At 47.9% G+C, this 14655-nt stretch overlaps 1 protein-coding gene across 1 annotated transcript in view; it reads right to left on the bottom strand.

Annotated features, from left to right (window-relative positions):
- Positions 1-14655, bottom strand: part of DYSF (dysferlin) — a 178004-nt gene that overhangs the window by 21972 nt on the left and 141377 nt on the right. Inside the window, 6 exon segments of the mRNA XM_087965743.1 lie at positions 2976-3115; positions 7901-8043; positions 9723-9893; positions 10527-10618; positions 13594-13749; positions 14046-14174. Of these exon segments, the coding sequence (XP_087821869.1) occupies positions 2976-3115; positions 7901-8043; positions 9723-9893; positions 10527-10618; positions 13594-13749; positions 14046-14174 (831 nt within the window).

Raw genomic sequence — 14655 nt, 5'->3', positions numbered from 1 at the left:
GCCCGGTAAATATTTCCACACACGCAGTGGTGACAGGGAAGGGCTGGGTTACACAGACAAATCTTCATGAGGCTGGAACAAATGAATGAATGAGTTGTTTCCTGCAAAAGCCCCCTCCCCTTTTGAGTTCTTAATTGTTCCTTCCTTCTGGCAGCTCTATGCATGCACAGGATGGGAGCCGGTTCCAGAAGCTCCCCTGCCTCACTGCTGTCTGAGCCCGAAGGCAGCTATGACTGCCAGCCTGCCCTGGCCCCATCTCTGCCTCTGATGCAGAGCCTTCGTCTGAGCCTTCCTTAGCCTTCAGGACTGGCCCAGGTTCCTCCCCAACCTCCTCACTACTGTCCAACTCTGCTGCCAGCTCCATCAGCCGCCGGCAGGCCACAACACTAAGCAACTCCATCCACCTCACCCACCCAAGTTTCAGTTAGGCCCTGGCTGAGAGAGGATGGAGCTTTGGACTTAACCTGGCATCTACAGACCACTTTAATTAGCTAGAGGGCAACCACTAGGCAAGCTTGCCTTGGAATGCACCATCTCTTGGGGGGGCTTGTATAGCCTGGACATTGATAGTGTCAGAAGAATAATTTGGGGTTCCAACTCGAGCCGAGGTTGTGCAAGACTAAATCAGACTGAAATCCAGACAGCTTTGAGGAAAAGTGATTTCTTTATTCCCCAAAGCAAAGAGGTTTGTTAAGGTATTGAGATTTAAGAGCTGACCAGCTGCTGTAAAGCTGATGCAATGTGAAGCTGATGCAGTGTAAGGCTGATGCAATAAGAATGAATCACCATTGGTATTGCCGTTTTAAGACCAAGAATGGGTCCACAGAAGTTTTACCACTTTAAGAGGTGTCTATATAAAGGCAGCCATTAGAGCGTATATTCTCTCTCCTTGGGTCCTGTCTTCACTGTAAAAAGTTCTCCGTGCAGAGTTAAGAAAATTGATTGATCGTCAGGTATTTGCCTCCCATGTATATTTCTGTATATAAATGCCTTGTATATAAACCACTGTTAAATGTCTAAGCCTGCGTGTGCTGTGTTTTGCTCTTGGGTTGTCTCACAATAATAGTCAAATGCTTTGACAAGGTTTGTCTTGGGGGCATCTACAGAGGAAGTGGGGTACAGAGGTTGTTTTATAGGGGAGCTTGTCCTGGGTGTGGAAGTGTGTAGGTGCTGAGCCTGGGGTGCCATTGGGGCGTGGGCGGTGGGGCCGCCTCTTTTGAAGTGCTTCCGGTGGCTTCCCGAAAGCTCCCGGGGGGGCGGCAGGCGGGGGCGGTGGGCGTCCGGACTGGTCCCGGACGGGTGGTTGGGACCCCTGTCTAGGGTGACACTTGAAGGGCGTGGGTGGGTGTACCTGCTGACCTCAGAGGAGGGGTTTGATTAAACCAAGTGATGTGGATTGGGTCTCTTCGTTTGTATCGTATCATAATTAGGTTCATCTTATGCTAATTGGGTTCTGTGGATTTGCTCTTGTGTGCGTTTACAATTTGAAATAAGCAGCGGTGGGTTTCAAATATTTTTTACCACTGGTTCGGTGGGCATGGCTTGGTGGGCGTGCTTGGCGTGCGCACGCACGCTTTGTGCACACACACGCCAAACACGCACTTTGCACATGCGCAGAGGGCTTGCTGCTAACCTTCTCCTGCAATCTTGCATCTATCTGTGTCTTCAACAGGTGCGAAGCAGCTGAGGTTGAAAAGCAAGAAAGGTCAGTATAGAGCTAAGGCAGATGGGAGAGACCAGCAGCTGATCATTGAAGCAACCGGTTCGGACAAACCAGGCCGAACCGGTCGAATACCACTAGTGGAACTAAGTGTCTGATTAACCCTCATGTTTGATGTAAGTTTGAAAATATTTGGGGGGGGGCTGTTAATCAGTTGTTTCCTTGGAGACATAGGATTTCCTATATCAGTGATGGCTAACCTTTCCGTCATCACCTGCCAAAAGCACATGCGCATGCATGCACATGTGCCTGCACCCATAATAAAATGTGCTCATGCGCCCCAGCCCACCTGCGCATGTGTGTGGCTCTCCCATGCATGCATCTCCCCCTGTGCGTGCACAGCAGATCCCTGACAATCAGTTGGCTGATGGGGGAGCATGGGCGCATGCACTGTGGATCAGTTCCAGGCGACGGCTCGTATGCCGGTAGAAATGGCTCTGCATGCCACTTCCGGCATGCATGCCATAGGTTTGCCATCACAGTCCTATATAATATTTCTAGCACATTTATACACATAGGAATCTCACCCATCAGCACCCATGGGCTGACGCATGTTGCACAGGGGTGGGATTCTACCAGTTTGCACCAATTCGCTAGAACCGGTTGTTAACATTTTAAGCAGTTCGGAGAACTGGTTGTTAGAAGAAATTAGTGGCCTAATCCTGTAAGGAAGGCAGGAAGGAAACATTCTGGTGTTGCTTACAGAAACTGCCTTTCTGTTAACCCTTTTTACATTCTTGACAGGACTAGACTTCCTGTCTCAGGAACATCTTTGGAGTTTTTTTCCCCCTCCTTTGCTGGTACCTTGTTTGTGTGGAGTGACCATTCAAAGTTATAATGGCACTGAAAAAAGTGACTTATGACCATTTTTCACACTTACGACTGTTGCAGCATCCCCACAGTCATGAGAGGCCAGGCGAGGAGGTGCGTGCCTCGATGTGAGTGATGTTGAGTTGGCCACGCCCAATCCAGTAACATGACCACAAGCCACGTCCACCCAGTCACATGACCACCAAGCCATGCCTACCCAGTCACATGACCACTAAGCCATGCCCACCACCTAAGCCACAGCCACATAACCGGTTGTTAAATAATTTGAATCCCACCCCTGATGTTGCATCCTTCACACCAGCAAGTAAATTGCCTAGGATGTGCAAATCTTGACTGATCTTCTTGACTGGAAGCCTTGAGACTGAAAAAGGTCAAGACCCCACAGGTTCCTTCGGAGTCACCACCTTCTCCTGGCCAATTTTACCTGTTCAATGTCCGGCTGGAGAGGGCTGTACAGCTGCCTGGTCTCCACATGCTCAGGGACCAAGCCTTGCTTCTGCAGGACACGCAGGGCAAGCCGTTCTTCCACAGGGCCCAGGTGGGGGTTGGGAGGCTTGCTGTCCTCTGAATTGAAGAGAAAAGGCAGAGATTTCACCCACCGGCCAATTGTTGGGGCTCCTGTCCGTAATGCAAGGAGGGACGGAGGGGAAGGACACAGTGCCCCCAGAGGTCCTGTTGCTGGTTCAGTGCTCAAGCTGGCCGCTATTCTCTTAGGTTAGCAAGACAGGGAAATATCTGTGGCTCAGGGTTGAATTCTGGGGTCCTTAGTGAACTGGGTAGTTTCTTGCAGATGTTTCATGACCCAACTAGAAGAGAGTGATGGTTGCAGGGAGGAGGAGGAGGAGGAGGGAGGAGGAGGAGGAGGAGGAGGGAGGAGGAGGAGGAGGAGGAGGAGGAGGAGGAGGAGGAGGAGGAGGAGGAAGAGGAGGAGGAGGAGGAGGAGGAGGAGGAGGAGGAGGAGGAGGAGGAGGAGGAGGAGGAGGAGGAGAGGAGGAGGAGGACCATAGAGGCCTCTGGTGGTTTTCTGGCAGACGTTTCATGACCCAAACTAGGTAACATCATCAGTGCCAGAAGGGAGTGGGAGGTGCAGAGAGGAGGAGGAGGAGGAGGAGGAGGAGAACTGTAGGGTCCATGGTGAGTTTTTGCAGATGTCTCATGACCCAGATAAGTAATATCATCAGTGCTAGAAGAGAGTGATGTTTGCAGAGGAGGAGGAGGGGAGGAGGAGGAGGAGGAGGGAGGAGGAGGAGGAGGAGGAGGAGGAGGAGGAGGAGGAGGAGGAGGAGGAGGAGGAGGGAGGAGGAGGGAGGAGGAGGAAGGGAGGAGGAGGAGGAGGAGGAGGAGGAGGGAGGAGGAGGAGGAGGAGGAGGAGGAGAGGAGGAGGAGGAGGGAGAGTAGGTTCCTTGGTGATCTCTTGAGTTGGGCTCTTTTCTTGCCGACGTTTCATTACCAAACCAGGTAACTTCATCAGTGCTAGAAGGGTGAGAGTCTCAATCAAACAGTAAAGAACAGCCTAATCAAGGAACTACCAAGAAGAAAACAACACTCCCACCAACCCCCACAGGGCAGGGCAGGGAGTAGCAAACAGAAAGCAAACCCCCCTCCCCTTCTAGCACTGACGGTGTTACCTAGTGGAGTCATGAAACGTCTGCAAGAAAACCATCAAGGCTTCTTAGGTTAAACCTGACTCCTTGCTGTTGGGCCTTCCACAGACTGAGTAGAATAGAATAGAATAGAGTAGAGTAGAGTAGAGTAGAATAGAGTGAGTAGAGTAGAGTAGAGTAGAGTAGAAAGAAAAGGTAGAGTAGCGTAGTAGAGTAGAGTAGAGTAGAGTAGAGTAGAGTAGAGTGTAGAGTAAGTAGAGTAGAGTAGAGTAGAGTAGAAAAGAAAAGAGTAGAGTAGAGTAGAGTAGAGTAGAGTAGAGTAGAGGTAGAGTAGAAAAGAATAGAATGGAATGGAATGGAATGGAATGGAATGGAATGGAATGGAATGGAATGGAATAGAATAGAATAGAATAGAATAGAATAGAATAGAATAGATGAATAGAATAGAATTGAATTGAATTGAATTGAATTGAATTGAATTGAATTGAATTGAATTGAATTCTTTATTGGCCAAGTGTGATTGGACACACAAGGAATTTGTCTTGGTGCAAATGCTCTCAGTGTACATAAAAGAAAAGATACATTCGTCAAGAATCATGAGGTACAACACTTAATAATAATCATATGGTAATATAGTCATAGGGTTATATAGTCATAGGGTACAGTAAGCAATCAAGTCATACTAGGAAACAGTCAGTATAAATCATAAGGATACAAGCGACAAAGTTACAGTCATACAGTCACAAGTGGGAGGGGATGGGTGATGAGAAGATTAATAGTGATAGTAATGCAGACTTAGTAAATAGTTGGACAATGTTGAGGGAATCATTTGTTTAGAGGAGTGATGGCTTTCGGGGGAAAAAACTGTCCTTGGGTATAGTTGTTCTGGTGTGCAGGGCTCTATATAGCGTCGTTTTGAGGGAAGGATCCCCTTCCTCAACCCTACAGCAACTTGGTCAACCTCTGGGAAGCCCACCGCCCGGTGTCCCACAACAGAAAATGGAAGCCATCCAACCCAGCTATAAAAAATCCAAAAGGAATATAAAAGCCCGCAAGCATGAACCCGAATGGAATCCAGCAAGACAAGGCCTCTTTTGCTTATCTCCTCTGGGACCGATTGACCGTCCTTGCGACAACTCAGCCCTGTGACAATGTCTCTCTCTGCTGGCCAGAACCTACACATACAGGCAGTGGTGGATTCAAATAATTTTTTTTACTATCGGTTCTGTGGGTGTGGCTTGGTGGGTGTGGCATGGCTTGGTGGGCGTGGCAGGGAAAGGTTACTGCAAAATCCCCCTTCCCTTCCCTCCCCACCCCACTAACCTGCTTTCCAGCTCCTTTCTCCTGTGCAGGGCAACAACGGAAGACCCAACCGATCAGATGGGACTCAATGGGAGGCAGAGAAGAGATGGGGTGGGCGGGGCCAGTCAGAGGTGGGATTGGCCAGTTCTGACCAGTTCTGGAGAACCGGTAGCGGAAATTTTGAGTCGTTCGGAGAACCGGCCAATCCCACCTCTGACTGGCCCCGCCGACCCCATCTCTCCTCTGCCTCCCATTGAGTCCCAGCTGATCGGCTGGGTCTCCTTTGGTTGCCCTGCACAGGAGAACGGAGCTAGAAAGCAGGTTAGTGGGGTGGAGAGGGAAGGGGGATTTTGCAGTAACCTTCCCCTGCCACGCCCACGAAGCCACGCCCACAGAACCTGTAGTGAAAATTTTTGAATCCTACCAATGGGGTATTTGCCGGTTCTCCAAACTATTCAAATTTCCTCCACCGTTTGTCCAGAACTGGTCAGAACCTGTTGAATACCAAGCTCTGCATCCAAGTCTCTGCTGCCCACACAGACCCCCAAAGAGCATGGATTGTCTTTGGGTATATCCAAAAGAGGTGCCAGAAAAACTGGAAGTTTCGGTCACCCTTGATATACATAGTAACAGAGTTTGGAGGAACCTTAGAGGTCTTCTATATACCATCCCAGTTAAATGGCTGTCCAATCTCTTCAGTGTTGGAGCCCCCACAACTTCTGGTGGCAAGCTGTTCCACTGGTTAATTGTCCTCACTGTTAGGAAGTTTCTCCTTAATTCTAGGTGCCTCCTCTCCTGGATTAGTCTCCATCCATTGCTTCTTGTCCTCTGGTGTTTTGGAGAATAAGTCGACCCCTCTCTCCGCTTTGGAGCAGCCCCTCAAATATTAAAAGATTGCTCTCATGTCACCCCCTAGTCCTTCTTTTCATTAAACTAGAGATATCCAATTCCTGGAACTCTTCTTCTTCAGATGTTTTAGCCTCCAGTCCCAATCCGGGGTCCCCAACCCGTGGTCCGAGTCCACCGGGCCGGGGCGGTTACGGCTCCGGTGAGCCGGGGAAGCCACGCCCTTCATCAAAAAAGCGGCGCTTCGATGCCGTAGCCTCAAAGGTTGGGGATCCGCCTAATCATCCTTGTTGCTCTTCTCTGCACTCCTTCCAGAGTTTCAACGTCTTATTTGTATTGTGGTGACCAAAACTGGACGTAGCATTCCGAGGGTGGTCACACTTTACTGCCATCTTAAAAACCGCCAATGAATACCAATAAAGAAGATTCCATGAGGTTTCATGACCCAACTAGGGAACGTCATCAGTGCTTGTAAGGAATGGAGTTTGCTTCCCATTCCTTAATAGAATGGATGACATTCCCTAATTGGCTCATGAAAGGTCTGCAACACCAAGTTCAGACAGCATCAAGGACTCCACAGTTCTTTTCCTCCTCCTCCGCTCTTCAAACCCTACACCCTTCTAGCCCTGATGTTGTTCCCTAGTTGGGTCATGAAACGTCTGCAAGGAAACCACCAAGCTCAGAGATCACAAAACTCCCTATGCTCCTCCTCCTTAAACCCCACTCCTTTAAGCACTGATAATGTCACCAAGTTTGATCATGAAACGTCTGCAAGGAAACCACCAAGCTCAGAGAGCCGCAGGGACACCACAGTCCTTTTTCTCCTGCTCCGCTCTTCAAACCCCATGGTGTTCCCTGAGGAAGTCTTACCAACAAATCCCAGTTATGAATTTAACCGGGGCATCCCTTCACCACTGGAACACCCCATAACACCTCTGGGGCAACCCATAATATCACTGGGACACTCCGTCACACCCATAGGGCAAGGCACTCAGTGGTGGGATTCAAATTTTTTTTACTACTAGTTTTGTGGGCGTGGCTTGGTGGGCGTGGCAAGGGAAGGATATACTGCAAAATCCCCCTTTTCTCCCCACCCCCACTAACCTGCTTTCCAGCTCCCTTCTCCTGTGCAGGGCAACCAAAGGAGACCCAGCCAATCAGCTGGGATTTGGGAGGCAGAGAAGAGATGGGGTTGGAAGGGCCAGTCAGAGGTGGGATTGGACGGTTCTCCGAACCACTCAAAATTTCCGCTACCTGTTCTCCAGAACTGGTCCGAACCTGCTGAATACCACCTCTGAAGGCACTGAATAAAAATGACAGCACTGATGGTGTTACCTAGCTGGCTCATGAAATGTCTGCAAGAAAACCACCAAGCTCAGAGAGCATCAAGGACCCCCATTGTCCTTCCTCCTTAAACTCCACTCCATTAAGCACTGATAATGTCACCAAGTTTGATCACGAAATGTCTGCAAGAAAACCACCAAGCTCAGAGAGCACCTAGGACCCCTCGGTGGCCATTTGAGTTTAGATTACTGGCCGCACACCCCCGAACGGAAGCCGCAAGGAAGCAGAGAGGTGGTGGCTGCGTGGTTCTTACCCAGGTCCGAGAGGCAGTACGTTTGATCTCCAAAGACGACCTGGTCATTCTTGTAAACCGGAAGCTTGCCCTTGTGCTGCAAGGCAAAATGATGGAGGAGTTGTGATGGGCGCAGCTGATCTCTCCACCGGTTGGGACCAGAACTGGAAGGGGAGAAACAGACAACCAAGCAGAGAAACAATACAGATTTAACAGAGTTGGAAGGGGCCTTGTAGGTCATCTAGTCCAACCCCCTGCCCAAGCAGACCCTACACCATTTCTGACAGATGGCAGTCCGGTCTCTTCTTGAAAGCTTCCAGGGATGAAGCTCCCACAACTTCCGAAGGCAACTTCTGTTCCATGGGTTGATGGTTCTCCCTGTCAGAAAGTTCCTCCTTATTTCCAGGTTGAATCTCTCCTTGTTCAGTTTCCATCCATTGTTCCTTGTCTGGCCTTTGGGTGCTTTAGAAAATAGCTTGATCCCTTCCTCCTCTCTGTGGCAGCCCCTCAAATATTGGGACACTGCTATCCTGTCTCCCCTGGTCCTTCTCTTCCCTAGACTAGCCATACCCGGTTCCTGCAACCGTTCAGTAACATAACATAATATGTCCTTCAAGCCCTTAGACAGTCAGAAGGAAGACTCTCCTACGTTTTCACATGTAATCGTGTTTAGGTATATAGGATGGGGCTGAATCTGGCATGTTCTCCATGCAAAAGTCTGCCCCACCACTAAACTCTCTCAGTTTCATAGTAGCAGCATCTGAGAGGTACAGGTACCCAGGAAGAGTCTGAGATACCACCACCAGGATGGTCCTTCACCTTAGAAGATGAGTCACTCATGTTTTTGTTTCTCTTCCTCCTCCTCCTCCCACCTCCCTCCTCCTCTTCCTTTTCTTCCTCTTCCTTTTCCTCCTCCTCTTCCTCCTCCACCTCCTTTTCCTCCTCTTCCTCCTCTTCCTCCTCCTCCTCCTCCTCCTCCACTAAACTCTCTCAGTTTCACAGTGGCAGCATCTGAGAAGTACAGGAACCCAGGAAGAGTCTGAGATACCACCACCAGGATGGTCCTTCACCTTAGAAGATGAGTCACTCATGTTTTTGTTTCTCTTCCTTTTCCTCCTCCTCCTCCTCCCCCTCCCCTCCTCTTCCTTTTCTTCCTCTTCCTTTTCCTCCTCCTTTCCTCCTCCTCCTTTTCCTCCTCCTCCTCTCTCCTCCTCCTCTAAACTCTCTCCATAGTAGCAGCATCTGAGAGGTACAGGAACCCAGGAAGAGTCTGAGATACCACCACCAGGATGGTCCTTCACCTTAGAAGATGAGTCACTGTTTTGTTTCTCTTCCTCCTCCTCCTCCTCCTCCTCCTCCTCTTCCTTTTCTCTCCTTCCTTTTCCTCCTCCTCTTCCTCCTCTTCCTCCTCCACTCCTTTCCTCCTCCTCCTCTTCCTCCTCCTCCACTAAACTCTCTCAGTTTCACAGTGGCAGCATCTGAGAGGTACAGGTACCCAGGAAGAGTCTGAGATACCACCACCAAGATGGTCCTTCACCTTAGAAGATGAGTCACTCATGTTTTTGTTTCTTTTCCTCCTCCTCCTCCCACTCCTCCTCCTCTTCCTTTTCTTCCTCTTCCTTTTCCTCCTCCTCTTCCTCCTCCACCTCCTTTTCCTCCTCCTCCTCTTCCTCCTCCTCCACTAAACTCTCTCAGTTTCATAGTAGCAGCATCTGAGAGGTACAGGAACCCAGGAAGAGTCTGAGATACCACCACCAGGATGGTCCTTCACCTGAGAAGATGAGTCAAACTCATGTTTCGGTTTCCCTGAGTAAGTTCTATATGCTTGTCCAGAAGTACTCACATGCAGTAAGTCTGAGGAAGGCCACAACGAGCCCCATATCGGGAAAGGAAGCGATTCTCTAGGTCAATGATGGTCTCCCCGATCTTCTCATCTTTGGACAAGAGGTCATAGTCATACAGGGTGATCTTCAAGTCCTTCTCCATGGGCAACGTGCAAGTCAACTCAAACATCCTACAGAAAGCAGAAACATACCAGTCAGCTGAAAGGAACATGGGCTGGGATTTTATGGAGTTGCTGTAGCTGTTCAGCAATTGAAACTCCTTTCTAGCACTGATGAGGTTACTTAGTGAGGTTATGACACGTCTGTAAGAAAACAACCAGGCTCAGAGAGCACCAAGGACCCCATAGTCATCTTCTCCTCCTCCTCCTTTTCCTCTTCCTTCTCTTCCTTCTCCTCCTTCTCCTCTTCCTCCTCCTCTTCCTTGTCCTTTTCTTCTTCCTCCTCCTCCTTTTCCTCCTCCTCCTCCTCCTCCTCTTCCTCAATTCGCTGCAGGAGAACTCACCACGGGCAATTCAACACTGTATTTATCATTTCATTCAGTTACTTCTATTATTGGGGTCCACATTTTGGTCGAAATTATTGTAACTGCTGTATTTCTGGATTGGCTTTCTTTCTTTTATTATGATTGGCCATGGGTCTGTCGAAGTTGGTTTTAACTTTTGCATTTGTTGAATTGTCCTCTAGTGGGTTGTCCCATGGTGATTTGGCTGCAGCAAGTAGTCGGTGGCAAGTCATCCCATTCCATCCAGGGACATCAACTCCCCTCCCCCAACCCTGTCAGGGACTTATATGGGAAGACTTACTTTCCAAAGACCGGTTCCAGGGTACAGGCGATGTAATTGTCCTGATCATTGATGGACTTCTTCCCTACAGAAATCTTCACGTAAGGGTCACACTGTGCGGGAGAAGGACACAGAGACAGGCTCAAGGCACCGAAGAGGCAGGGAAGCAAAGTCAAACCACCTTTAGATATTTCCACCATAAATGTGCAGACTGCAACCTTATGAGATAGGCCAGATTGAGAACGAATGAGGGCTTCAAGTCACCCTTGGGGTCTTCTTCTGTCCTTCACTACTACACCAAGATGCCTCTACTGCAGTGATCCCCAACCTTTTTGGCCGCGCCCGGTACCGGCATCAGCTGGGCGCCGCGACCCGACACCGCATCAACTGGGCGCGCCATCTTTTGAAAAGTGCTTCCGGTGACCTCACTGGAAGCACTTTTCGTCAAAAAGATGGCGGCGCAGCGCTTCCGGTGAGCTTTTCGGAGAAATGGCTTTCTACCCGGAAAACCACGAGAGCGCATGCGCCGCCATCTTTTGATGAAAAGTGCTTCCGGTGAGCTTTCTACCGGAAAAGCTCACCGGAAGCACTTTACCAAAAAGATGGCGGCGCCAGCAACCAGCGCCCAGTAAGACTTGTTCTGCGGACCGGTACCGGTCCACGGACCGGCGGTTGGGGACCCCTGCTCTACTGGTTCCTGCAAATAGACTGGGCAACCAAAGAGGAAACTTGGAGGAAAGCCCTAGAACAGGGCCACCATAAGACCTGTGGACTTCAACTCCCAGAATTCTCCAGCCAGAAGTTGAAGTCCACAGGTCTTAAAAGTGGCCAAGGTTGGAAGCTCCTGCCCTAAACTTTCCTTCCCAACCTGGTGGCCTGTAGAGGCATTGAACTTCCTGTTGGCTGGGGCATATGGGAGTAGTAGTCCAACCCATTTGGGACCCATCCAATTCAGGAACGTTGCTCTGCATGTCCTCAAGAATCTCCCCGTCGACACATCTAAACTTCATATACCTGACGTAAAATAAAAACTAAATTGATGTAAGCCACATGTTGACCATAGATGGAACCCACATTGCTACTGAGAATAAACAGACACTCATCACCACCTCCCTCTCTGCTCTGCCCCCCACACACACCACCCCACACCCTCATTCGTTGAGCGAATGGCTTGGCAGTGAAGATGAAGGCCACACAGAGCTCAGGGCTAGGAATGGTCCACCCTCAACTGAAGTGCAGGCTGCAAAAGGCGACTGGAATGTCTTGAATTGTTTTTACTTGAAAACATCTAATTTCTCATTCAAGAAGAAGCTTCAGTTCTGAAGAATTGAAGAAGCTTTAGAATGGAATGGGAATAGGAATAGAATAGTTTGAATAGAAGTAGAGTAGAGTAGAGTAGGGTAGGGTAGGGTAGGGTAGGGTAGGGTAGGGTAGGGAAGAGAAGAGAAGAGAAGAGAAGAGAAGAGAAGAGAAGAGAGAGAAGAGAAGAGAAGAGAAGAGAAGAGAAGAGAAGAGAAGAGAAAATATGGAATGGAATAGAATAGGGAATAGGATGGAATATAGACTATATTCTATCCTATTCTCTATTATTCCCTATTAGTAGAGTAGAAAAGAAATAGAACAGAAATAGAATAGAAGTAGGATAGAAGTAGAGTGTAGAGTAGAGTAGAGTAGAATAGAATAGAAGATAGAAGTAGAGTGTAGAGTAGAGTAGAACAGAACAGCACAGCACAGCACAGCACAGAACAGAATAGAATAGAAAATATGGAATGGAATGGAATGGAATGGAATGGAATGGAATGGAATGGAATGGAATAGAATAGAATAGAATAGAATAGAATAGAATAGAATAGAATAGAATAGAATAGAATGGAATGGAATGGAATGGAATAGAATAGAATAGAATAGAATAGAATAGAATAGAATAGAATAGAATAGAATAGAATAGAATAGAATAGAATGGAATATAATGGAATGGAATGGAATGGAATAGAATAGAACAGAACAGAACAGAACAGAACAGAACAGAACAGAATAGAATAGAATAGAATAGAATAGAATAGAATAGAATAGAACCTTGGAGGACATCTAGTCCAACCCACTGCTCAAACAGGAAACCCTATACCAGTCCAGAGAAGCGGCTGTCCAATCTTTTCTTAAAAACCTCCAATGATGCAGCACCTGCAACTTCTGAAGGCAAGCCATTCCACTGGTTGCTTGTTCTCAATAGGAACTTTCTGCTTAATTCCAGATTGCTTCTCTCTTTGATTAGTTTCCATCCATTATTTCTTGTCCTGACTTCAGATTCTTTGGAAAATAGGTTGACCCCCCATTTAGATATCTACAGGGCAGAAACTTTGGTCACCTAATTACTATCTTTGAAAACATTTATGGAGTGTACTTTCGTTTTGCAAGCTGCCGCACTGCTCCCCCCTCCCTTTCTATTCTATCTTTTGATTCACTTGCTGAATATAAAGACAGACAGAATAACTCTACAAATTCTTCCATACAAAGTTTCTTTTCTTGGATTATATTAGGTATCCTCAAGGTAACTCTCGGTTATGTTGAGATGCATCTAACGTCCAATTCTTTGCATAGTTTGAAATCACAGTGTAAAATGATAGTAATCTTTCTATCCCATATTTCATCCCATAGTAGCAGCGATGCTAGCATGAGGCTAAGTTCAGGCAAGAGTGAAGAAAACCTCTCCCAACCCACCAAGGGTCAATTCAGTGACCAATCAGGGTTACAGATGTGGTCATATGACATGAACTACATTTCCCAGGATACCTTAACTACATTTACCATGATGCATTCCCTTAAGGGGACAGCTCTCAATTCCAAACCCTAACCCTAACTATCCCAAATCCCATTAACTCTAAACTGTCTGGACAGCACACTTTCTCTTGGCTACTCTAAAAAGACCATAGAAATACTTTATGAGTTGACATAGAGGACTCCTCAAGGGAACGGAGAGAGAAATCTTTCCCAGATAATTCAGATGCCTTGAAGTTTCTTTCCTGGAGGGTCATTCTGCTTCCTGGAGAGTCATCCCCCTCTCCACCCCATTCTCCATCCACAAGCTTACTTTTCCATTGGAATCTTTCGGCTGCAGATCAAAGGCCCGGATGATGTAAACCCTCACGAGACACTCCTGGGGGCCTCGGGCTGGAAGCTGGTGGAACTGGCGTGGAGGGACGGGCACCGTGGGGTCATCAGGAAGAGGGTAGATCTTGAACGAGCCCTGCAAGAAGAGGAAAAGGTATGAGTCTTCCAGCAAGGCCTCTTTGCTTGGACGTCTGTCTGGCAGCTCCATGCTGGAGCCAGCTGTGGTCCAGATGCTGCAGAGAGACTCCTGAAGGATGCTGGGATCGTCTCTGGTATGGCTGCTACAGGGGTTGCCTTCTCTCAGAGAGCATCCCTAGCATAATGTGTATTGTATTGTATTGATTGTATTAGTTTAGTTTATTATTTATTTTATTTTTGTTTAGTTTGATGTTTTTAGTTTGGTTTGGTTTAGGTTTTAGTGATGGGCCAAACCTTGAATTCTCCAACAACGGTGGGATCCTCGCTGTCATCCTGAGCTTTGCCACGGGACAACTTAAAGGTGTGGCAGAAATCCGAAAGGCCTCCAAAGTCTTCGATGTTCTCCAACTCTGTCTCGTAGATCTAAGAGGAGAAGGAGATGGAAAGCGTTGCGTTTCTTCTTTCTTCTCCTCAGATGTTTGAAGGGAAAGAGAAGCCCCACCTCCAATCTGTTGCCATCTTCCCACATCTCTCAAGAAAGATGACCAACAGTTGAGGGTGAACTGTTAGGGATATACACCCTAGCAGAACCTGCACAGCAGTCAGGCAGGCAGGCAAATATGTGAGATAAACGTTGTTGTAGCTACACTCAGTAAAACAGATACACTGTGCTAGTTAAATAGTTTATTCCAGTAAGATTTATAGCATAGTCAAACAGTCCATATATCATACACTAGTTCAGTCCATCCGGGATTAATCAGTTGCAAAGTCCAGTGTCGAAAAAGAGGTCAGTAAACTTACAAATATCAGTCCAGTAATATATCTCCGCAGTAGAGATATATGAAGAACCAAACTACGTTAGGTAACCTATGTTATTCTAACATGAACCCCATAAGACAAGCCC

This window comes from Notechis scutatus, chromosome 4 (assembly GCF_049901735.1).
Source record: "Notechis scutatus isolate UNSWTSFEM ecotype Mainland chromosome 4, rNotScu1.2, whole genome shotgun sequence".
Taxonomy (NCBI): domain Eukaryota; kingdom Metazoa; phylum Chordata; class Lepidosauria; order Squamata; family Elapidae; genus Notechis; species Notechis scutatus.
This window is presented reverse-complemented; position numbering and strand designations above follow the sequence as displayed.